A 24,540-nucleotide genomic window follows, 5' to 3' on the forward strand; every position below is an offset into this window, starting at 1 on the left:
AATCAATGTTTTCTTAAGTAATGTCCACATATCTTCAAAAGCATTTTAAGATTTATGAGTAAATTTCCAATATTTTTACACTTTGGATGAGGAGGAAATTACCCTACAGACAACTCAAAAATTATGTTATTATAAGACCTTGCCTGAAACGTCTGCTCCAAATTAACAAAAATTATACAAAGTAAACATAAGGGGGGGAAAGCAGCTTGACTTTTTGATAAAAATATCCCAAAATATATATATTCATTGAAATTATATATTTTAAGGTTGTATCCCTGATCCTGTGTATGTTTTTTAGCTGAATGTTGTAAAAAGAAACTCGTCAGGAGCTTTCAAATCAAAATTAAATTAAGCTCCTTATCCTGCAAACACACTCAACATACCTGTAATGTGCATCTGCCATGTGACTTGCTGATATGGCTACAAATATTAGGGCTTTTAAAGATTTTGCTGTTCATAATTTACTTTTCCATTTACTGCAGCCCTCATGTAATCAAATACAATGTAATTTCACTCATTTTTGATTGGATTTCATGGGTTATTTTCTGCTCTCTTAGCTGACATTGAAGTACCACAGGTATTGTTTCTTCTTATTCTCTCGTATTTTCTCTTCTATTATGTTTCACTGCATTTATGTATTGTGTTATCCTCCACCAGGAGGCTGCAGCGTGTCCTGGAGGAGCTGCTGTTCACAGAGAGGGAGTACGTCCGCTCACTGGGCTACATCCTCACCCACTATTTCCCCCTGCTGGACAGACAAGACATCCCCCAGGATCTGAGGGGCAAGCGAGGAATCATCTTTGGTAATCTGGAGAAGTTGCATGACTTTCACAGCCACTATTTCCTCCCAGAGCTGGAGGCCTCCCAGAGAGAGCCTGCCATGGTGGCACGCTGCTTCCTCAGACATGTGAGTGTATGGCAACTCTGTCATCGTATTGTTTTTTTTTTTTTACCTGGTTGAATATTATGCATCTAGCAACTATTTACATCATAGGTGTTAAACTCTGGCCCGTGGGCCAAATTTGGCCCACACTGTAATTATATTTGGCCCCCAAAGCCATACCAAATGACGATTAGAGCTGGCCCGCCAGTATAGTCGACAGTGCATGTATTGCTAATTCTACAAATACCAGAATTTTCTGCTGGTGTTTTGGCACAAAAATCACAACAGGAACCATGAACACCCTCTCCTCTGTGTACAGTAGTCATAGCGACCTTATGCTAAAACTGGCACCCTGCTACTTAGGCAGAAAACAGGATTTTGCATGAGTGCAATATAAGTTGTATATTGTATAGTATTAAGCTATGCTTGTTCCATATTTAGTTTTTAAGCAAAACTTTTTTGGGTCCATATGAAATGGCTCATTGTTATATCTGGTGGAAGATTTTTTTCAATAAATATCAATGTTGGCCCACAACTTTGTCCCAGTTTTGAATTTTGGCCCACTGTGTATTTGAGTTTGACACCGCTGATCAACATCTACGTCGAAGGATCATTAAATTAGACATTGATCATTTACATTCATATGAAAAGTGTAATGTAAAGTGTTATACTAGAGCAGAACAAATAACAAAAATATGTCCAGTTCTACCGCAAATCATATATATCATATTATAGCATTTTAATCATTCTCGAATGATAATATGAGTGAAATAGAAAATAAAATGTAAGGTCATGGTGAGTACATATATCTTGGTTATATTACAGATTTATTCAGGGGGCGTAACTGTTTATGATAGATTTTCCTTTATTCAATTTTGTTTATTGTGAAATAAAGTAAATATTTAAAAAGTTATGAAGTGCGCTGTTGGCTGCACTCAGGGATAAGGCAGTAGCAGGATGGTCATGATATATAAATCGTTTTTTTAATTCTGCTCAAGCAAGGTTGACATTGATAATAACCTCTTTGTAACATTGCTTTATCATTGTTTCTTTTTTTTACCCAGACTGAGAGATTTGGCCTGTATTCACTGTACAGCAAGAACAAACCCGAGTCAGATGCCCTGATTCTACATCGTCGCCATGACATCTTTAAGGTCATTTCAAATGTGTCTTTTCTCCTCTGCTGAAACAACTGATTCTAACAATGTCAATGTTTTATTTTGTACAGAAGAAGCAGCAGGAGCTCGGGGACATGATGGACCTTTCGTCCTACCTTCTGAGGCCCATCCAGAGGATCAGCAAGTACACCCTCCTGCTACAGGACATGTTGACTCTGTCTGTCTCATCCAGGCCAAAGGACCTGAACCAGGATCCCACGTTTCCTATTAGCACAAAACCGTGTCCGGGTGTGTGTGTTCCTGACCTGACCGGTAGCGAAAGGGAGCGGGAACTGGCTGATATGCAGGCCGCTGCCGATCTGGTTCGCTTTCAGATGCGTCATGGCAATGACCTGCTCACCATGGATGCCATTAGGGACTGTGATGTAAGATAATAAAATTGCAGATTCCTCAAGAGAGGAAGAGATCCCGGGGAGTAAATTTCTCTTCCTTGCTGCTTCTGTGCTCTCCGTCAGGTGAATTTGAAAGAGCAGGGCAAGCTGATCCGTCAGGATGAGTTCACCGTTTTCTTCAGGAAAAAGAAATGTGTCCGTCGCATCTTTCTCTTTGAAGATCTCATCCTCTTTAGCAAAACCAAGAAGACAGACATTGGAAATGATGTTTATATCTACAAGCAGTCATTCAAGGTTAGAGTGAAACTCTGAGACATATTTTATTTTTCATAATAACTGAGATGAACAGGTTCTTAGTGTGGTATGTTGTATTTCACATTGTGCAAATTTACATCTTTATGTTTATTCATCCAGACAAGCGACATTGGGATGACCCATAACTCTGGTGTGAGCGGTCTGTGCTTTGAGATCTGGTTCCGCAGAAGGAAGAGTTCAGACACCTACACTCTAAAAGCCTCCAATTTGGAGATGAAGAAAGCCTGGACCACTGACCTGGAGAGGATTCTGTGGGATCAGGCCACTCACAGCAGAGGTAGAAGAAACTTAATATAGGATACTGACTTAACAGTCGAGTTTATGTCTTTGGAATTTCTAATAAGCTCCCATTACATTAAGAAACATCCTGTCTTTGCCAATATTGAATTGCTCCATCTTTGGGGGAGACAGTTCCAGCTGTTGGACATTTTTTAAGATGTTTATATGCTAATTCATTAAGGGCCTTCACCCTAGATGTGTTCACCCTCATATTATGTTAAGGGTCAATTTGACCCATTGGGTCAATGGGTGAAATGGGTCAAATTGACCCTTAACATAATATGAGGGTTAAGAAAGGATGTGACGAGAAGTTTTTCAAATACATTGAGGATCTGGGTCTGATATGATTTGTACAATGTTAACATAACACTTATACAATAATTCATCTTTGTTCATAACAATGTAGAAAAAGAAATGCCTTTATTGCCACATTCAGTGATACATAGAGCAAATTTGATCAGTGCATTTAACCCATTATGGATGAACCATGAGCACAAGGCAGCTAAAGGTTCAGTGTCTTACTCAACAACAGGCCAGAAGGAACCGGGAATCAAACCAGGAATGTTTGGTTCCAAAGATACCCAACGTATTGCCCAGCTCTAATCATTTGGAATGATTGAATGATTTCTTTGTGATACATTTTGCGCTGGCAATGTGTTTCAGAGCTGCGTATGCAGGAGAGAGTGTTCATGGGAATGGGCTGCAAACCGTTCATGGACATTCAGCCCAGTGATGCTGCAATCTGTGACCGGGCTGTGAACTTTGCACCACCTGGGAGAAGTAAGGCGCTGCACACAGCATTTATCAGTCCCACCAAAGGCCTTTAAAGTGATGGCAGAGAAGCCTTGCTGATTTGGTGGGATTGTTTTCTGATCCATCACTGTAAACCAGACCAGGCATGGATCAATGTCAAAACGATGTTTCCTAATGAGTGTGATGAATTCTTGATTTTTTGAATAGGGTCACAATATGGTTTTGATTTTGAGTTTAAAAAGCAAATGAAAACAGTTAGATCTACTACCTTTTATATTTGTACAGACTTTCATTTCCCCCTCAGGATGAATGGTTAAAAAAGTTCAATGATCTCACTTGTCATCATGAACCATCAACAGGTCAATTTGTCAAATACCAATTTACAAACAAACACATCTAACACTAATATAAATCCCATTAGCTGTACCTGGACACAAATGCATGCTTTAATGATACACTGAAGTTGTGAAGATGCTAAATAACATAGCTCATCCATGCTCAATATTTGCATGTTATGCAATTTAAGCACGTAAGCATGCCAAGAGAGGCATTCAAGCCTTGAGCTCAATTCCAAACCAATCTTTACATTTCACGTCAGGCAAAAGTTCAAGTTTAAAAACAAGTGGTCACATTACAGGGGACTTAAAGAATTCAGGATCGAATCTATTGTAAGAGAACTGGAAAGAGTGACCTTCCTTGGACCAGCTGCTGGCAACTCAGCTGTGATAATGAATCTGAATATTTAGAACAGTTTAAACCATCAGGAGCCAGAATGAGTAATTCATCTTTTTTGAGGATAAAAGCCTTTTAACAGAGACTCCTTACAGCCTCTGACTTAACATCTAATTCTATCATACATTAATCTATTCATTTTAAAAGCGCCTCTTCATATTTTGACGTATGAAACATTGCAGTTGTCGATGTTGATATAAAGTGCCGAATCTAAGCCTTGCAAATTCATTAAAAAGGCTTGTTTGACCTTCATAAAAATGGTCTCTCGTGAGATGAAAGCAAATCTATTCAGACATTTCTAAATCACATCAGAAAATATTTACACTTGAAGAAAAAAGATAAAGATTCTGCTCTGAGCTGAGAACTTAAGAAAAGACAGGCCGAAATAGCGACTATCCCATGAAGTCCTTAGGTAACAAACTGAACTAGTTTTGAATTTTAACCTTTTGATGTGACTGAATAAAAATGGAAATGAAAAATGCTTGCTTATTATGTGAATCTCTATGGACTATTCAATCTCATAGCAGCCAGGAGGGCTAAGTACCAAAGATGAGTCAGGTTGAGCTGATATCATTCAGCCTCACAGAACTGCAGAAGTGTGTCTGCAGATTCTTCATGCCCTTTACATTATTACACCATAATTACCCCATAAAGAACAATTTCACTTTTCATACACTCCCTAGATGTTGCTGTTACAAGCCAATCCTGTAACTATGTCTGACAAAATTTCACCGTCGAGCTTTCATTGCTTTCATTGCTAATTGAGCTCAATATCTTTTCATTGACGACTTTGACTTGCGTCGTCAGTCCCTCTGGCATGTTGTTCACACAGAAGCTTAGAGTTCCCACGGCCGCACTCCATTGGTTCTGGCAGCACCGCCTCCACCAATCTCAGCCAATCGTCTTCGTCCTCGGGCCGTGGCTCTCTGCCCCCTGCTGGTCATACTGGAAACCAGTCGCAGGGAGGGGAGCCCTACCTGGCTGTCCGCTCTATAGCCGAGGCTGTGACTGACAATGAACTCAACAACCAGCATCTTCCTCATCACAACTGTGAAGGCTGGAAAACAGCCAATAATCCACTGCGTGAGTATTTAGATCCTACATGAGGGAATAGAAAGTGTTTAATTAAATGAATAAAGACTTAATCATCATCATATAGTACAAAACCTGGAGGTATATAAAGCTGGAGAGTCTGGGGTTTGAAAATTCTGTTGTTTTTGTGCCTGAATCTTAATGAAGGCAGGCCGTTTTATATCTGAATAATCTGGATATTATTTTCTAAGGACTTATTTCGTTCTGGTTAATGAATGGTTGGGTAGAGAGATGCTGAGATTAGGAGTGCCAGGCAGGAGACCTAGAGGAAGAAGGACATTTATTGATGTAGTAAAACAGGACATGACGTTAGCTGGTTTGAGAGAGGAGGATACAGAGAATGGGTTTTGATGGAAGACATTGATTCTCTGTGGCAGCCCCTAAAGGGAGTAGCTGACAAGAAAAGAAGACAAACAATCAATAACGAACGGTGTTATCACAGATGTCTGATGTGAAGAAGATATTCGTAAGGGTATAAGACACTTTGTGAATATATTTGTGAAGATATAAGATATAAATCTGAGCCTCTGTTTCTCTTCAAGTGTCGAGCACCGAATCATCCAGGGAAGCCATCAACCTCCACAGCAACTCCGACGGCGACCGTCTCTCGGCTCTTGGTGGGGAGGCAAATGATTCCTCTTCCTCCTTTATATCTCAGAGTTCTAAGCTCCATCCCCAAGTATGTCAGACCCCCAGTCTCAGAGTGAGCGGCATTCCATCATTTGCCGATAGTAAACCAGCTGTTCCTCCCAAACCTCCACATTTGACTCATCCTCAGGTACACATGAAGTTGTAGCCAATCAATCAGATGACAAACGTTACACATTTTTCCACTGTATAAACTGTATTATTTTTGCCATATTGAAAGCGTTAATTCTATAGTCTACCCCAAGAAAAATAAAAGAACTGATCATTAGCATTTTTATTTTACAACATCTGCTCTTTTTATCTGTTTCTATAAAGCATGAATTCTTTTTTTTCCCCACACTGCAGGAAAGTGAGAGTTTAATTGGCAAATCAACAGAGGTTTAACCCTGGATTCCCAGCACAGGGTGAGCTCATGCAGCCTGCACAGTGAAGTCCCTGTCCCTAATGCCTTCATGAGGCAGGGAAATCAATAATACACTGTATTATTTCCAGGTTGCTCTTGTCTACCTCGATGGCTACTATATTATTTATTCTTTTTACAACAAGATAAAATAATCCTCCCAGTCTCTTTGCTTTATGATAACATAATGTTGAGTCTATTTCTGAAATTAAAACATTTAAAAATTAAATTAGAAAAATAGTCATAGACAGAAAACTATAAATTGCTTATGCCTGTTGATTGTTTTCTTTTGCAACCTGTTACACGAATAGTTTACACTGTACAGTTACATTATAAGTTCACAGAACACTTAAAGCATAATATTACTGAAGAAATATTAAGTCTGAATAAAAAGATGTGTAAAATATGTAAAGTAATAATAATAATAATGATAAGAAGAAGAAGCAACAATAAAACATACGAAGCGAGAAATGGGTACTTTAAAAATATTGATTTTATTATATAACTATTTTATCATATAGCTATATTAAAGGTGATGATGTAGTGAAGCTAAATCAAGCCAATCCCAGTGAAGAAACTTGGTCTAATTAAAAGTATTTGTGGCTCAATGTAAATAAAGAAAAATAATTTGTGTAGCTGCAGCAGTGTGCGGGAAATATACAGAAAAGTGTGTTTTGGGTGACAACAAAAATGTGAGTTTAGCTGTCAGCAGTTTCTCTGTGTGTACAGACTGAATACAGCTCTTAGCCCAGACAACACTGAAATAGACAACCAACAAAGATACAGAGAACAGGGAACCTGCTCAAAATTAAACAGGAAACAAAATACTATACTAAGTCTGGGGAAAACAAAATCATTTCTGGTGAAAAGAGTTTGTTTTTGATTTTGTTCATTTGTAAGCAAAAGTGTAGTGAAAGGCAAACAGAAGATGAGACAGACAGAGGTAAAGCCTGGCGAAATAAATCGAATCTGCTGCCTCTACATTTTTTGATTGGCAAAGACAGGAACTGATCCCTGAGCAGGTGCGTTTCAGAGAGGAACTGCCTCCTTATGTAACCAGAACGAGTCAATGCAGAAGTCTGAAAAAGCAGAATTTCCAGAGCTCTCCAAAAAAAAATCACAGTAAACAAAGGATGTGATATAATTGTTATCTCAATTAGCAAAAAAGAGAAAAAAAATCAGAACAAAAATACCTCATTGTCAACAAAATGTGCTTGAAGTGTCTGAGAAGTATGACATTTAGGAACAAGAATTTTCCCAATTCAAATTTGAACTTAAATTACACATTACTTATCTGTGATATCCCATAGATTAGCAATCAGTGCTCTCCATAGTAAATAGTCCTTCGACTATGTCTATGTCTAGACCTCCTGAAGCCGTCTGAAGTGGTCTGGTCACAATACTGCCTGGCAAGTCACCTGAGGACGACGTAACCACCACACAGTCACAAGGCTTGGTTAAAAAGCATTGATGTTGGTGAACTATTGTTGCAACTGTGTTTTGTTTGTGGCGCACCTCAGGCATCTGAATGTAGTTGTCCATCACATGAGACACCAGCAGAGAAACTGAAAAACAACCAATGAATGACTTTTCAGAAAAATTGCTTGTTGCAATTTACAATGGCTTTACAGTTGATGATCTATAATACTGTTCAAGGCAAAGATTTCCGACTAAAACGTTTTGATTTACTTTCTTTATTCAATTTTTTTTACAAAGTTTGGGGAACCAGTTTGCCATCTACCCTGTTAAGATGGCAAGGTTAATGTCCTTTTCTGTGTGTGACAGAGATTTAGAGATCAACCCACTGCCAATAAGCTTAACATAACACTATCACACAAAATATCATGATATTAGTCTTTCATTCTTGTAGCCTTCCACCAGCTTCACATCATTTTTCACCTTTTATACTGATTTGTGACTTGTGTGTTCATGTCATGGATACATAGCCAAAACTACTTTCCTGATCAGGAAAAATGCATACATATCATAAACACACCCACACACACATATATTTACACACACAAATGCAAAAGAAATGAATTTATGCTTTGTCATGTGTAAACAACGCCACAACAAGGCAACTTTGTGTTTTCTTTTGTTTTTGTTCTGTCCAATTGGACTCCAGGAAGGACAGAAAATAGGTCAGTATCCTGCTCAGTGATTGGAATCCAAAATGTTGTCCTTCTGAGGTATCCCATGGCTGCAAGCCAGAGAATCGCTGAGTTTCTTCACTACACGTTGGTTACCGAATATGGAAATCTTTTATGATCAAAGACTTTTTTGGAATATTGACTGAATTCATTCATACAAAAAAGTATGTCTTCCCCCGAACGAAGATGTATTACCAATTATACTGCTGTTGTGTTGTGAAGCATCCGTTTTATATTTCATGATTTTGCAGAAGGGACAGACCACTTGCTAACCAACTGCTAATGCATCTGAGACAACACAAAGAACTTGCATGCTGACGGGATAAGGGGCCACTATTACTTTCACACTTATCAATGAACAAGAGGTATCTTCAGGAAACAGCCATCAGATTGAATAATATTATTCCATTTGTTTATGCATTTTTATGATTTCTCAATGAGCTTTAAGAAATAAGAAAAATAAGAAAAATATACTTTTTTTTTTCTTAAGCTCTGCAATTTTATTGTCTTTTGAATGTGTACTGTATAAAATTTGTGATAGGGTCCTGATGTTTGTTTTCTTATAGTGCCACTAATTTTTTTTGTTTTTTTTTGTTTTTGGGAACATGCTTGCTCTGATTTTCTTTCATTTGTGAGGCCATTGACACTCTTATTTTCATGGTGACCTTTCTTAAGCTATGGTCTTTTTTAAAGTTGTTTTCGTCTTCTTAGCCAAGTGAGGACACAGGTTGTGTGACCTTTATCATCCAAAATCTCCTGTTTTATTCCTCTGTATGTTTTTGAGTGTTTTTTGGACTGATGTGGAATAGTGATGTGCTTTTTGGTCATCATACTGAAGTGAGCTTTAATTTAGAGCAGTTTTTCACTTTTCAGACCCAACAAGCTTTGGAGGTTATAATCATAGTGTTACTCCACTGGAACACTACAGTTTCTCAGACCCTAAAATGGTAAACCGTATGACACTTCCTGTTTATTATTATAAAATTGTAATTTCTTAAATTTGAAATTATTATGTATTGATTTTTTTGGATGATATTGAAAAATATCATTCAGCATCAAAAAATAAATTATTAAAAAAAAGTTGTTTGTCATTGGTTATTGTTATAATAATCACCTCCTCATTACCGCTATTTATATTGGCCTTAATTGTGATAGTAGTAGTCACAGTTTTTGTTGTAAAGATAGTAGCAATAGAATTAATTAATTGTTGTTGCTGTAGTAGTAGGAGTAATATTAGTAGAATTTAATTTTAAATAATCATAGAAAACAATCTTCAAAACATCAGGTACACATCATGAACAAACCATTTCCTTAAAGTAATGTTGGTTGACATTCAAACTTGAAATATGTCAGGATCTCCTCTCGGCAGCCGAGAGGAGACACGGCTGGGTTCAATTTGCAATCGGTGCCAGCTGCAGCAGCGGCCGCTAATCAAGAGCCCTATAAAGGGCAGCGGCACTGGGGCTGCCTGGCGCTGGGGGATTGTCCCTCACCACCGTGGATCCCTGTCATGACTGGACCGCTGCCTTGACCCTGTCTGAGATCCAGCCCGAGGCCTGTCCTGCCTGGGACCTGTCCTGGTGAGACCCAGCCTTGTGCGACTCTGTCTCGGGGCCAGGGAATTGCCAGTGACACCCTGCCTGTCTACCTAAATAAAGCGCTTTAACCCTGATTTCTGCCTCGAAGGTGTGGTTCCCTGGCCGAGTCCGCCCCCGCGCCCCGTGACAAAATATTCCTTTTGTTTTGCAGTTTTTTTATAAGAGAAAATTGAGTATAATTTTCACTGATTTTATGTTTTTTGATGATCTTTGAGGTCTAGTCTTCTCTTAAGTGTATTTATCCTATTGTTGGTAATTTTTTTTTCACGTCTTTTAAATTAATATAAATGTTCTCAGTCTGACTTAAATATTACAGTAACTGACAATTCTTTAGATTTATACAATGTTGGAAGGTCACGCTAAAATCACATACACTTCTCATGCGTCATCTCTAAACAGTTAATTCATTTTAATGTAAGTTTCATCTACTGATCAACATCAGGCAGTGAAGTTTTAAGTTTAAGACTGCAAGTATTGGCATTGCGGTGGTTCAGTGAATAATGGTTCACTTCCAGTGGCAGAGTGAGGTCTTCCTGTGTGGAGTCTCCACAATCTCCTCGTCTCCTTGGTTCTCTCTGTATTTTCTGGTTCCCACCAACAGCCCAAAAAGAGTAAGTAGACTAATTGTCTCTCAATGCCATTGGAGTGAAAGAGAGACTGAATGGTTGTTTGCCTCCATATACGGGCCTGTGATTGACAGGTGACCAGTGCAGGATAACCCCCCCCTCTCGCCCCCCTTGAGGCCCTGTGACCATGACAAGTGGTGTAGAACCGTGAACAACTGGCTTGCTCAAAATATGCCTGAACTTTGATGTGTATGTTATCATTGTGGTTTGTTAAAATTAATTCAATGTCTCCTTTTCTATATTAAAGATTTATCTAATTCAAACTTGTTCTTTGCAAGGGATAGGAGCAGATCATCAAGATTTCTGGACTGAGTCCAAAGTTACTGATAAGAACTTGCTATTCTTTTTAATTTGGGAAACATTTCACAATATCCCTAAACTCTAAAATTCAAATGAGGGCTAAAGAGGAAGGAGTGTTGTAAGTCTGTCTGCCCTCCCTCACAAATACAGAGCTACAGAGGGGACCAATGGACAGATGGAGGCGTTCCGATCATGTTTCACAGGCTGCAAATATCCCCCCGGAGCTGTAATGCTCTGGGGTCATTATCCAATAAGCAAAAGCTGCAGCCAAAGTGTCCTTTCTCCCAGATCTCTAGGGACAAAAACTTCCCTGCAGACATGAGTCAAGGTATGAAGAAAGGAAATCTATATCTCTTATCCTTATATAAAATTTTATCTCTTGTATCAAATTTATAGCTTCAAGTAACAGTATAGCTGTAGAGGATCATTTGCTGATGATTGATTGTGATTTACAAAACTCTTGTGGAATTTTGAACTTCTCCTTTATTGCCACAGCTTTCACACACAGAAAATAGATTTTTAATGATCTGTATTTCCTCATCTGTGCAGTTTTGGATATTGAGCGTGTTGACCTGAATATTAAGAGCAACAACAGCGGACATCACACTGATTTGTGTGCAGAGGAGCGTCTAATTGTCAGAAGAGGACAGCCGTTCATTGTTACTCTTCATCTAAAGCCTGGCAGCCAAGAGTTCAAACCAAGTGAAACAGGCTTCACTCTCGTTGTCGAAACTGGTACTTTACTTGTTCTATTGAGATTTATCCGCGTGTGCTCATTACCCCAGCGCGTGCGTTTGTGTGAGCTTGCGTGTGTGTGAGAGGGACCCTGTCGTGATTTAGTGCCTTGATTTAGATTTAATGTTCGTGTCCTCAGGTCCGCTGCCCAGAAAAGAATCAGACACCAAGGTTTCCTTTTCTTTGTGCGACTCCACCGAGGAAATCGAGTGGAGCGCCTCTGCCACTCATGACACTCATGGAAACACAGTGTCTGTGACCATTAGTTCCTCTCCCAATGCCCCCATTGGTGTCTATTCTCTTACTTTGGACCAGAATGGACTGAAGACAAGCTTAGGACAATTCACCCTCCTCTTCAATGCCTGGTGTCCCAGTTAGTATTTTTCAACAAAATCTAAAACAAAACAAATAATTCAAATCTATATAGCAATAGTATTTCATTCTGACTCTCAGGAGATGCTGTGTACATGGAGAGCGAGACGAAGAGGCAGGAGTATGTTCTAGAGCAGCACGGAGAGATCTTCAGGGGAACCTATAAACGCATCAAGGGGACACCCTGGAACTTTGGACAGGTACTTCATGTTCTTCATCTTGGCTGACAGGAGAAATGCTATTGAAATAATTTCATATCTTTGGATCAATAACAAGATTTCAATCATTCAGCTATCCAATAATTCTTCACATGCTGCTCAGAGTTGTCCTCTGTTCTGAATTTTACTATCTGCAGTTCGAACCTGGAATATTAGATATCTGTCTGAAGATCCTGGACGAAAACCCAAAGTTTGTGTCGGATGCTGACAAGGATGTCTCTGGCAGGAGGAATCCCATCTATGTGACCAGAGTGCTAAGCGCCATGGTAGGTCCTACACAAAATGGCCTTATTCCAGAGTTTCCTTTCAGGGGTGTGCAAGGAAACTGTGAAGCTGCTACTTTTTATTCAGAATGATTTATCCCATAGCAGGGCAGCCTCTCCCCTTCTTTAGAAACTCTCACGTCCTTTTTTGGAAACTTCTATCAAGGTTACAGCAAAAGCGTTGTGTTTGTCGTACATAGTGCATGTTTGCCTGTGTTCGGGTAGTTAAAATAAAAATGCTTGAAAAAGCTTTTTTTCAAAAAGTTATGTCTTATGACGTCCGGCAAAGCGACAATACTGAATTGGAAGTCGTGGAATAGTCTTTTGGATACCAGACATAAACTACCGACATAAAAATGAAAATACATAATAAGGTTAAAAAAGAAAAGACAAGTTAAAAAACACAAATATAATGTTGTGTATGATTAGTTTTATATACAATAATACACATTGCATTTATCATATGTATAGCAGATTAACAACACAGATAATTTAAAAGTTACTTGAATGTACTTAATGAGTGATGAAAATGAAAAACAAAACAAGGAAGGACTAGAAAGTGGATGAAACCAGCAATTAGGCTGTATTACAAAACTGCAACATTTAATGTTTGGCGTCAAATGAAGTTGCCGGCTCAGTGGACTTTGTCTCCTCAGGAGTTTCAGCTTTTGGGCTCTTATTTCAAAGCTCTGTCAGTCTCTTCTGGCTTCAGGCGTCAGCCAGAAAGCTGCAACATGCAACGGGCTGCTGCCAGGGAACTTTAACTGCGAGCAGCGTCATGTGCGAAAAAATAGATCCGAGATTAGCACACGTCGCACTACTAAATATCATCCGGATTTGTAAAAGGGCTGAGATTTTGAAATTTACTGAAAACCAGGGAAGAAGATAAATAGAAAATGTTTCAGTTTGCCTTGCTGTTACTGTCTGTAACCGCTCGAAGGGGTTTCTTTGCAGTCAGCAAGCAAAATGGCTGTCTGGGTCCTCCAGCACAGCATCTTCAAACCAAGAAGCATCGCACCCTAAATGCTTCAAGTCAAACACACACACATCCATCGTGTTGACAAGCACAGAGCACTGTGCTTTACTTTTCTATGTATTTTCTTAATTATCATCTTTGAATGCCTGTTTTTTTTTTCTATCGTCATCATGCCTATGATAATTTCCAAATTGCTGAATTCTAAATGTTTTTAGAAAAATCATAGTCACTCATTTACTTAACCCCTTATATTTCTTATTCTCCCTCCTTCCTACTATTATTTATTATTGTCATGTTTTACTTGAAACTCTGGCACAACAATTTCCTTCGGGATAAATAAAGTTGTTCTTATTCTTACTCTTAAAACTGAACATTTAATAATGCTCAAGTGAGTTTCAGTAGCCTGAAATAATGCAGCTTGCACCTCTGCTTTTTGCTTTTCAAAAAGTGGCCTTCTGTCTTTGAATCTCTGTCCACGGTCTTTCTCGCACGTAATGCATTCGTGCTCACAGATCAACAGCAACGATGACAGGGGTGTGCTGGTGGGGGAGTGGTACGATTATACAGGAGGGGTCTACCCGGGCCGCTGGATTGGCAGTGGGGACATCCTGCGGCAGTGGGCAGAGACTGGGCCCGTCCGCTTCGGCCAATGCTGGGTCTTTGCTGCCGTCAACTGCACAGGTTGAAAGCTCATGATTGTGGTGATTCAGAAACCATTACTGCTTATGCATCCTTTTTTTTTTTTTAAAACTCGTCCTTTAAACGATAAGGGAATAATGATTAACAGTTGACACATTTTATGTTGTAAAAAAAAAGGACATCTTAATTAATTGTTAGCGTAAAAGTCTTGCAAAAGTGGTGTTACGTTCACTCTATTTACATTAGCGATTATAAGAATGGTCATTAACCGCATACAACCAAATCTAGCATTAAACAAGCATTTCCATATATTATCAACTTTTGTATTTACACATATTTAAGAGTGAAAACACATTTATTTTCTGTTCAATATTTATTTCTTTAGTTTTCTACAGAATTTACTGATGGTAGTTGATATGATCATCTACAGTAAATGCTGTTTGGCAATTTCAAATTCCTCCCGCATCACATCAGTATCCTCAGAACAGCCAATCCTTTTTATCAAAACTCCAAATGTAGGATGTAACCTCACAGCTTCTGATCATCAACCTCATGACATTTTCATACAGCATCTTTACAGTTTATTTTTGATGACAGACTGATCTGAAGTGTGTGCTGCAGTAATCTGGTGTGTTGAAGTGTTAATCTGCTCTCAACCCCCCAAGTGTCCCGCGCCCTGGGCATCCCATGTCGAGTGGTTACTAACTTTGGTTCAGCTCATGACTGTGACGCCAACCTCTTGATAGAGAACTTGTACAATGTAGATGGAGAAAATATTACAGAGGGAGATTCAATTTGGTGAGTGGAAACTGAGATTAAAATCATTTCATTCAACAAAACAAATTACCTTTTTTTGGTTTCTCATTCATTATTCATATATCTTTATTATCTAATATTTTTCATGCAAAGATGCAAAATAATTTAATATATAACATTGTATTTTCAGGAACTTCCATGTCTGGGTGGACAGCTGGATGACCCGTCCAGATTTGGGTCAAGAGTTTGATGGTTGGCAAACCAGTGACCCGACTCCGCAGGAGACAAGTGAAGGTGGGCTTAACATTGAACCCAAACACTATTCAACATCAGGCTCATTGTTTTGACTTTTTCTTTTCAAGTTTATGAGCAAAGTCATAATGGTAATACAAAACTTAATTTTCATCTATCTATCTATATGTTCATAACTGTGCAATATTTCATAACAGCTACACTTACAATATTTTTTCATACGCGTGTGCACTCCTTATCCTTCACTTGTTACTTAAGACACTTTATAGTTTTAACTTGTTACTTAAGACACTTTATAGTTTATTTTTATTTCGTATTCCGCCTTTTCTCTTATTTTTTTATTGTTTATACAATTTTCTACTATTATTTACAATTGTTATGTTTTTCTTGTAACTCTGGCACAACAATTTCCTTTGGGATGAATAAAATTGTTCTTATTCTTATCTATCTATTTTTTGCAGAAGTCATATTAGAATTTTAAGGGATAGGACTGTACAACAAAGAAATTACATCCACAAAAATACACAGAAATAAAATAAATACAAGATAGTGAGAATAAGATATAATTTTGGGTTCAGTAAATTGCCCAAAGACACTTCCACCATGCAGACAGGAGGAGTCAGGGATCGCACCGCTCTCACTCTGCCAACTGAGCCACTGTGTGTGCGTGTGAGTGTGCATGCTTGCGTGTGATTGAGCATATGTGCGCATGTTTGCATGTGCACAGCCATGAGAAACATTTATGGGTCTCAACCACCATCTGGAATAGTAGGGTCTGAGACACTGGCATCATTATTTAATGTGTCAGGCATGAAATGTCCGGCAACGTGTCCTTAACGGGGGTCTTTGCAGAACCACATTACATCTGACTTCAGTCACAGGGCCGCTGATGGATTTACATGCTGCCAGACTTGCGGTATGTTGGCAAGATCATATGACCATCCTGCATGAATGTGAAAGCAGCTCTGTGTTTCTGCTTTTTCAACTGATATAGGGATTTTTTATATTTTCATTTCTATTCCTGTCACATGTAGTTGTACAAATATTATTATTTTTTTGCTTCCTCAATAAGAATTGAATATTTGTATAGCATTTAAGAATCAATCTAATCTAAGTTATTCGCCAAACAGAAACATACATAAGAATAAGAACGACTTTTTTATTCCAAAGGAAATTGTTGTGCCAGAGTTTCAAGTAAAACATAACAATAATAAATAATAGAAGAAAAATTGTATAATATTCTCACACACACACACACACACACACACACACACACACACATAATTATATATCTAGATGTATATATATTGAACAATTACATGGTGGTTTGGTGGTTAGCACTGTACTCAGGACCCTGGTTCGATTCCCACAGAGAGCCTTTCTGTGTGGAGTCTGCATGTTCTCCCAGTGTCTCCATGGGTTGCCTCTGGGTTCTCAACAGTCCAAAAACATCTAGAAGGTTAACTGGAAAAAATTGGGACTGTTGCCATACTTCATGAATAAGAGAGTGACTGGTTTCTTGTCTCTATATGTGTGTGTCTGACTGGTAATCAGTCCAGAGTATCAGCCTCTTGCCCAATGACAGCTGTGATAGGCTCTGACACCCCCTGCAACCCCAACTGTAAAATAATGGTATATAATGAATGATTATAAATGAATAAATGGATGAACATTTACATGAATGACTTACAAAGTGAGTGTGATACTGCCAGGTGTTTTCTGCTGTGGACCGGCTTCTTTGAAGGCCATCAAGGAAGGAGAGCTGACAAAGAAGTATGATGCCCCCTTTATTTTTGCAGAAGTAAGTTATTTCCTGACCTTTTTATATTGTAAATAAAATTATTTAAATAAAGGAAAAAGGAGTTTATTGAAGCCACTGTCCAGCAACGACTATTTGCCCCAAACATATAACAGCTAGGTTGACCTAGGAACCCAAATATAAAGTTATATAACTAATTGATAATAAGTAATTTGTTGACAGTCTGGATTAACGATTGATAATAAAATTGTTTGAGACACATTGTGTGCATGTGTGTCCGTTGTGTTCATGTTGTTAGGTCAATGCAGATGTCGTTAACTTGGTACAACTATCAAATGGAAAATGTATCAAGTTTAGTGGTTCCTCAAAATCTGTCGGACGCTTCATCAGCACCAAAGCTGTCGGTTCAGACGAGAGACGTGACATCACCCACAAGTACAAATATGCTGAAGGTCTCGCGCACTCATACACACAAATATACACTTGTTTTGTTAAATAGGCCTCTGCAAGAGGAAAATCCTGATGAGGTTTTCTCTAACTTTGATAATTCCAGGCTCAGAGGAGGAGAGGGAGGTATTTGAGAGGGCACTGCACCGCAACAAGCTTCGGCAGCAAGGAGAAGAACCAGGCCTCCACCTGAAGGTTTCACTGTAGTTGATAATATTTCATCTCACTTGATTTTTTTTTTTAGCTTCATTTACAAAAAAAAGTTTCGCTCTTTGAAGTCTTAGACTTTCTTTTCAGGCATTTTTTTTATTAAGAGTGAAATGTAAGAGTTCAAAATTTTCCATTAAGCTGTCGTTCTTCTACACTGTAAGAACGCGGTTATACACTGATATTATTCAATCACTTAATTTCAGATTAAGCTTGCTGAGAACATGATCGTGGGTTCGGACTTTGAGGTGTATGCTCTCCTCACCAACAACTGCATGCAGACGAGGATCTGCACTCTCATTTTCTTAGCCAAGGCTGTGGGCTACAACGGTAGACAAGGAAGGGGCTGTGGGTTCACCTCAGACAAAGTGGAGGTTCCCCCTGGAGAAGGTCAGTGATAACCAGGAAGGTCATCTTGATTTTCTTTGTTCATATTTTGGGTAACTTTTTTTGCGGAATTTCAAAGATAAGCTAAAAAGAGAGGAAATTATTCAATGAAGAAAAAAATGTCAAAATACTAAAAATGATAATTACATTTTTACGGTGATCACCATCTCATTTTCAACAGTATCATTATGTGTCTAAAGTTCCATTATGTTCAAAAAAATCAGCAATAGAAAATCACGATGAGATGTAATTCACTTTATATATCAATAAATATTTGAAAACTGATGAAACCTATATGTCTGAACAACCTTATCAGAAAGGCGCATGTACCTCAGTCTGAAGTACAACATATACAGCTCAGTGATCACCTCAGACCGATTGATCCAACTGTCAGCCGTCAGCATCGACAAGGAAAACAGCGACTACCACAAGACTGAGAAGACAATCGTCTTAGATGAGCCAGAGATTGAGATAAAGGTAAGGGGTGGGGATGGGTTGGGACTGGGAAAATAGATAAATCAGAATGTCATATTAGTACATTGTTACATTTTAGTGAAATTTACCAAATAACCACTCAACTCAAAATTTAAATATCAAACAGTAGATCACACATAAAACAAAAAATGAAACCATTCAATTCTCCAACTCTGTGTCCTTGACAAAATGATTGGTGGAATAAGCAATAAAAGAATGAATTTAAATTTTCATAGCATCCCACATTCTTCTCCTTTCCACCGCCCTTTGATCAAATTTATTATTATTATCCATCCATCTTCTGCCGCTTATCCTGCACTCAGGGCAGGGGATGCTGAAGCCTATCCCAGCTGTCAATGGGTGAGAGGTGGGGTACACCCTGGACCAAATGCAAATATAGATACAGATAACATTCACTCACTCATTCATTTGGGGCATTTTTTCCCATTATTTCCAATTAACCTGCTGCATGTATTTGGACGTGGGGAGGAAACCAGAGACCCTGGACGATACGACATGGGGAGAACATGCAAACTCCACACAGAAAGGTCCCCTGGTCGGAATTGAACCAGGGTCCTTCGTGCAGTGAGGCTGAAGCAGAAACCATTTATTATTATTATTATTATTATTGCTGTTGTTGTTGTTAGCATAGCCTCAAGCCTAAAAGGCTTTAAACACTGTGCTTTATACTGTAAATTTCTGTAAGTGATTTCATATTCTTTACAGTTCATCACAAACTGCATGTAATTTTAAGCCAATATATGTATGGTCTGCATATCAATGCATGTAAGTTGTTCAATATGTGATTGAAGTCATTATGTTGTATTTATTAATAAAATAACTTTCATTTCATTCCTACATCTTACATGATAAAACCCTGATAACCTGATATCCGAATGGATGGCAGCTCCTGGGAGAAGTCATCGTGAACCAGCCTGTGACTGCAGAGCTCACGCTGGTTAACTCCTTACCAGAACCACTGAAAGACTGCAGCTTTACTGTCGGCGGGGCCGGACTCTGTGATGACAAGCCCATCACACTGATGTATGTCAAGTATACTGTAATACCTTTTATCACTCCTGGATGGCCAACTTTTGTCTGGCATCTGTCTTTCTTCCTTCGCTGCTCACCAACGCTATCATACAACCCATTAAAGTTAAACTTGATAATTTTGTAATTTTAGCACAGTAACTCACTTTGGTTGAGATCATGGCCTATTTTAAGAATGTGATGAGACCATGTTCCCAACATTGATGTACAATAATCACAGTTATAAACATGATTCGCAGCAACCTTTGCACCAGGTCCCACAACTGGACAGCCCATCATGAGAAATAGGGGAAGATTGATGAAGATAGATAAAGATTTCAGGCCACTGGATGTAGTTAGAGGATCAGTTATGTCTTTTTAACATTTTAAGACCGCTATGAGATCAGCTTCTCCAAACCTGTTCTAACACTTTTTCCTTGTTTTTTTTATAATTCTTGCAGAATTGAGTCCGTGGGCCCCAAACAGGAAGTGAAGGCCGGTGTTGAGTTCTGTCCCATCAGGGTGGGATCCAGTGTGCTGCTGGTCAGCTTTGACAGCGACAAACTGAAGAACATCAAGAGCCATATGAATCTTGTTGTGAAGGAAGGAGTTGCAGCAAACATTTGAGACTTGCAATTTTTACAGTTGTTACGGCATGTATTAAGAATCTTTTTCTAATCCAGCTTTGTTTTGGGCGGGTTATCATATACATATCTATCGTATAATGTTCACATCGTTCCAGAAATGCTATCACATATTCTTCTCTAATAAACTTTCATGACTTAGCTCTGTACTCTCATTCTGAACAGGCAGTAAACAACCTCGGATGCCGTGAATGTGAATTTCTCCCACCAAGCCTCTGTCCTTTCGGCTAAAGTTTTTTTGCAATATGAGTCCAGGAGTTAGATTAAACGCACATCGGCAACCTCTTTATTTAGACGTGTTTGATGTAATCTAGAAAATGTATGGTTTTATGAATAGGTATACAGTACATTAATATCCCATTTGCTTACGGTTAATTATCAAATAAAGCAAATTCTGGCCAACATGATTATTCTTTGCTTCTTTGGGGTTTCCTGTTCCCCCCCATGTCTTGTAAAGGCCTGGATTTGGCTCATTTTCACAAACACTTTCACACAATTGACAAGAAATTAGGCATATCGTCTCCACATTCATGATTAAATGTGTCAAACTAAAACTAATTTAAATCACTGAGTTGACAAGGCTTTTATAACACTTTTACATATACTGTATAGGTTCATATAAAGGGATGTGGAGCTTCATCACCTGTCCATGAGAGGGCAGCAATGACATGCAAAGTGCATAATGTGTATGACCAGTGCACTCTCTCATCCTGGTATTTGCTTTCTTTTATGTACATACAGTAGTTACCAAGTTACAGAGTGCACTCTTCCATTTTTCTGTAATACTACTACTACATATGCTACTGATAATAATAATAATAATAATGATAATAAACTGCATCTATTATTGTTATTGTTATTGTTAGATTAGTATTTGTAGTATTTGATTCTTCTGCAATACTTTTAATTCAGGTCTAGAATTTCTTGAATATTGTAGTGTTTTATTGGCAAATCTCACTGCAACTGTACTGTGAAAAACTTTCTTGTTCCGTGTTGTATAAAAATAACATTACCAGGCATAAGTAATTTATTTTTGTCCTTCTCTGTACACAAATATGTAAGTTTTAGAAATGGTTTAGAAATGTAGTAATCATTATTTTATCAGAAACCAAAGACATTTGTAGGACTTGTTCATGACGTCATAGAAAAAAAAAATGAAAAAATAAGTAGCCATCAAGCAGCTCCGAAAAAAAATATGCCATAATATTGATCTCCCAGCCTCACTCCTCAGGTGGAGGTGAAGAGCAAGACTTCCCCACGCAGGCTGTATCAGCTCACCCTGTGCTGGGTGTCCAGGGTTGAGTCTCTGTATATTCTCCAATTAAATTCCAATCTAATTCCGCTTTAATAGAATGGATAAAAACAGCTGAGTTTGTAAACTAAAAATGCTAACGATTTGCCTTACTTTTTAATCTATTATTATTATCATTATTATTATTATTGTTATCATCAATATTATCAATATTATTATTATTATCGTAATTATCTGTATTAATTTTGGATGTTGACTTAAAAGTTATTATTCTATGTATGAAAGTAGCGTTACTAAGTGTTCTCATCACAAACACTTTATGACATTTTATGATTTTTTTCCCAGATTTACAGATTTGTTGTGAAATATAAGAAAAAATTCCAACATCCATTAGTCATGTTTTTTTTTATGAAAAAAGGGACTTTAAAAGACGAGAGTTATCATCCAAAAAAAAAACCATGAAGAAGACAAAAGATAATGTAAATATGGCTCACTCACAGCAATTTGACTCTTCCATGCACACCAGATATGTTCACACCGGAGATTGACTGCAGTAGAATTGCCCTTTATCTAAGAGTCAAATGAGTACACAGTGGGGAAAGCGCTGAGATTAAAAATGTATTTATGACAGGATTACCTGATTAAATGCTTGAACTATGGTCGATGTCTCATACCAAGATCCTTTAAATTCAGCTGTGGGTTTAAAAGAAGTCTGAGCAGCAAGTAATTCTGGTCAGACTTTCATACTCATACAGGTGAGTACAGCATGGTTGCCTGCTACAATTGTGGCTAAATCTAGATAATTTCCTGCATATTTTAGGAAATTTCCTGCATGTTGTCCTGTAATTTATAAAGTACTCCCACTTTATTCTTTGTAGTTTTTGCATGCCTTATATTGGTTTGGCTTTACGAGGCTAATTTCTTTCTAATATTTACAGTACATCTTTTTTTTCTTGTTTAAGTGAATTTCAGGATATGGAACTTTCTCATATCAAAATTGGTTCACTTTTTGAGAAAAAGATTAAATGCAATTTATTTCTGATTTTCTCTAGCAAGTCTTGTGTATAAATTTGAGCATTTTAATAATCCTCAAGTCTTCCAGCCCTCATTGTGATACCTCATTATCTGAAAATCTCTTGATCCACAGAGCACAGGAGTCATTTGCATCCTTATTGTTAAAACAGTTAAAAAAGGACTCCTGGCAGACAAATGACGACCAACACGGAGGCAAACGCTGCCCACAGCGTGCATTATAACCGTTGGAATGAGGACAACATCAACATGAATGTAGAGGCCACCCAAACTACAACAATGAGGTGAAAATAAGGATGTCGAGAGCTGTAATCTAATATTCCATTTTGCTGTCTGCTTGCAGGAGAACATCTCTGGATATATAACAAACAGTTGCATGGGCTTCAATGATTTTTAATAAGAAAAACTGTCCGCTAGATAAGCGGTATAGACACTGAATGAACACATGAATAATCATTCATGGAGTTTGATCTTTCACTAACTCACTGTGTCCGTGCAGATCTGGTGTTGGACTCACTAACAAATGAAAAGCAACTCGATGCATACATTTGTGAATATCTGGGGGTTTTGACATACTAAAAAGCAATTCTTTTTATATTTCCAAGCAAATGCCCTCTGCCCTCAAGAAGCATTCATTTAAGAGACCTCAGTAGATTGAATGATACAGTAAAAGTTGTTAAACATTCATGGACTCAATTCGTTGTATTAAAACAAAGATTCATGACTGTATTGCTGGCTCCTCTGCTGCATTCACAGGCTCTACAACCAAATGTGTTTTGGAACAACAGGCATCATTGTGAAAGCAGTAGGAGCTTTGGCTGTAATGCTGGTCATCTTCATCATAGGATACGGCACAGGATACTACGTCCACAGATGTGGCAAAGTACCCCCCCAGCCATGAGAAGGAGAGTTCATCACCTGGAGAAACCAGAAACTCAAGCATTTGTAAATACACAAATCACAATAAGAATACACCTGCAGTTATTGTGCATGGAAAATGAACTGAAAATTTACTAAACTGAAACCCTTACATAACTCATGGAACATAGCAAGAGCCACCAATCAATTCCTCCTTAATGTCATCATATATTTACAACAAATAAAATGTATAACTTTGTAAATTGTATCATAATATTCCAATAAAAATACAATATGGCAACCAGTCATGAATGTACTGTAATTACTTTTACAGAAGCAAAGCTTTTAAGAAAATCAAACACATTAAATTTCATTTATCAAATCATTCGCCGTCACGATAGATTTTCTAGTTTGCCTCTTTGGGTAGAGACATTGGAGTGGACCGAATTGACTCGTCTTCGTGTCCACAATTCTTTTACTATCACCACTAACTCTTATAGCAGCAAGAGGATACATGAACGTGTTTTGATTTTAGTTGGCATTTACCAAATAAACAGAATACATTGCTAAATGCAAAACTGTGTTTGGCAAATTACAGACTGAATTGGAGTAAATACAACAACAGTGTAAGTAAATGGTATTTGCTAGTTTAAGGAAGTGGTTACAAAATTATGAGTGGGTATTTTAAAAGGATTTGAAAACCAGGAGGAGAAAGGTCATGTCAAATATGGAGCAACTTGAACCAATGAAATTGTACTGCACTTGTAAATGTATCTATAAATGTTTTATGGTACTTTTGTTAATGGGTGTAAGTGTGCTGTACATCTCAAGTTAGAGATAAAGATCAAGGAATATATAAACTATGAACCAAAGTCATTTCACACAACCACACATACAGTCATGCACTCATGCATGCATGTGTACAAGTTGTTGCAGGACAGAAAACTTGCATAA

General features: G+C 38.0%; 3 protein-coding genes across 7 annotated transcripts in view; all 3 read left to right on the forward strand.

Moving 5' to 3' along the window:
- LOC147227288 (pleckstrin homology domain-containing family G member 4B-like) overlaps window positions 1-9,051 on the forward strand; it is a 29,872-nt gene extending 20,821 nt beyond the window's left edge. For 2 of the 5 annotated variants that reach the window (XM_086159772.1, XM_086159773.1), the window contains exons 16-25: window positions 658-907; window positions 1,948-2,037; window positions 2,112-2,426; window positions 2,517-2,687; window positions 2,808-2,985; window positions 3,651-3,767; window positions 5,280-5,555; window positions 6,107-6,342; window positions 6,558-6,616; window positions 7,978-9,051. In XM_086159772.1, coding sequence (XP_086015898.1) covers window positions 658-907; window positions 1,948-2,037; window positions 2,112-2,426; window positions 2,517-2,687; window positions 2,808-2,985; window positions 3,651-3,767; window positions 5,280-5,555; window positions 6,107-6,342; window positions 6,558-6,596 — 1,672 coding nt within the window. In that variant the 3' untranslated portion in view covers window positions 6,597-6,616; window positions 7,978-9,051. Of the gene's footprint in view, window positions 1-657; window positions 908-1,947; window positions 2,038-2,111; window positions 2,427-2,516; window positions 2,688-2,807; window positions 2,986-3,650; window positions 3,768-5,279; window positions 5,556-6,106; window positions 6,343-6,557; window positions 6,617-7,977 lie in introns of those variants that run through there. The other 3 variants (XM_086159775.1, XM_086159774.1, XM_086159776.1) reach the window with 3 other exon arrangements.
- A 2,413-nt stretch (window positions 9,052-11,464) lies between these two features.
- On the forward strand, window positions 11,465-20,846 carry LOC147227289 (protein-glutamine gamma-glutamyltransferase 2-like). Its single transcript, XM_086159353.1, has 15 exons — window positions 11,465-11,614; window positions 11,836-12,021; window positions 12,161-12,394; window positions 12,475-12,593; window positions 12,749-12,877; window positions 14,363-14,531; window positions 15,155-15,287; window positions 15,436-15,539; window positions 17,210-17,298; window positions 17,555-17,708; window positions 17,810-17,898; window positions 18,117-18,300; window positions 18,614-18,774; window positions 19,679-19,815; window positions 20,262-20,846. Exons 1-15 carry the CDS (start codon window positions 11,479-11,481, stop codon window positions 20,425-20,427), a joined length of 2,190 nt encoding a protein of 729 aa, XP_086015479.1. The 5' UTR covers window positions 11,465-11,478; the 3' UTR covers window positions 20,428-20,846.
- Window positions 20,847-22,905: 2,059 nt separating this feature from the next.
- LOC147227290 (small integral membrane protein 1-like) lies at window positions 22,906-23,787 on the forward strand. Its single transcript, XM_086159997.1, has 2 exons — window positions 22,906-23,012; window positions 23,485-23,787. Exons 1-2 carry the CDS (start codon window positions 22,906-22,908, stop codon window positions 23,627-23,629), a joined length of 252 nt encoding a protein of 83 aa, XP_086016123.1. The 3' UTR covers window positions 23,630-23,787.
- The last annotated feature ends 753 nt before the right edge of the window (window positions 23,788-24,540 follow it).

Source organism: Fistularia commersonii, chromosome 14 (genome assembly GCF_037954325.1).
Source record: "Fistularia commersonii isolate RoL2024-O1a breed Wild chromosome 14, RoL_Fcom_v1.0, whole genome shotgun sequence".
Taxonomy (NCBI): domain Eukaryota; kingdom Metazoa; phylum Chordata; class Actinopteri; order Syngnathiformes; family Fistulariidae; genus Fistularia; species Fistularia commersonii.

Excerpts from the sequence above, each read along its gene's own strand:
- LOC147227289 (XM_086159353.1), top strand. The coding sequence starts at position 11,479 with ATGTTTCACAGGCTGCAAATATCCCCCCGGAGCTGTAATGCTCTGGGG. Across the intron at positions 11,615-11,835 it reads CCCTGCAGACATGAGTCAAG|TTTTGGATATTGAGCGTGTT; the intron begins GTATGAAGAAAG and ends TCATCTGTGCAG. Across the intron at positions 15,288-15,435 it reads ACAGAGGGAGATTCAATTTG|GAACTTCCATGTCTGGGTGG; the intron begins GTGAGTGGAAAC and ends TTGTATTTTCAG.
- LOC147227290 (XM_086159997.1), top strand. The coding sequence starts at position 22,906 with ATGACGACCAACACGGAGGCAAACGCTGCCCACAGCGTGCATTATAAC. Across the intron at positions 23,013-23,484 it reads ACCCAAACTACAACAATGAG|GCTCTACAACCAAATGTGTT; the intron begins GTGAAAATAAGG and ends CTGCATTCACAG.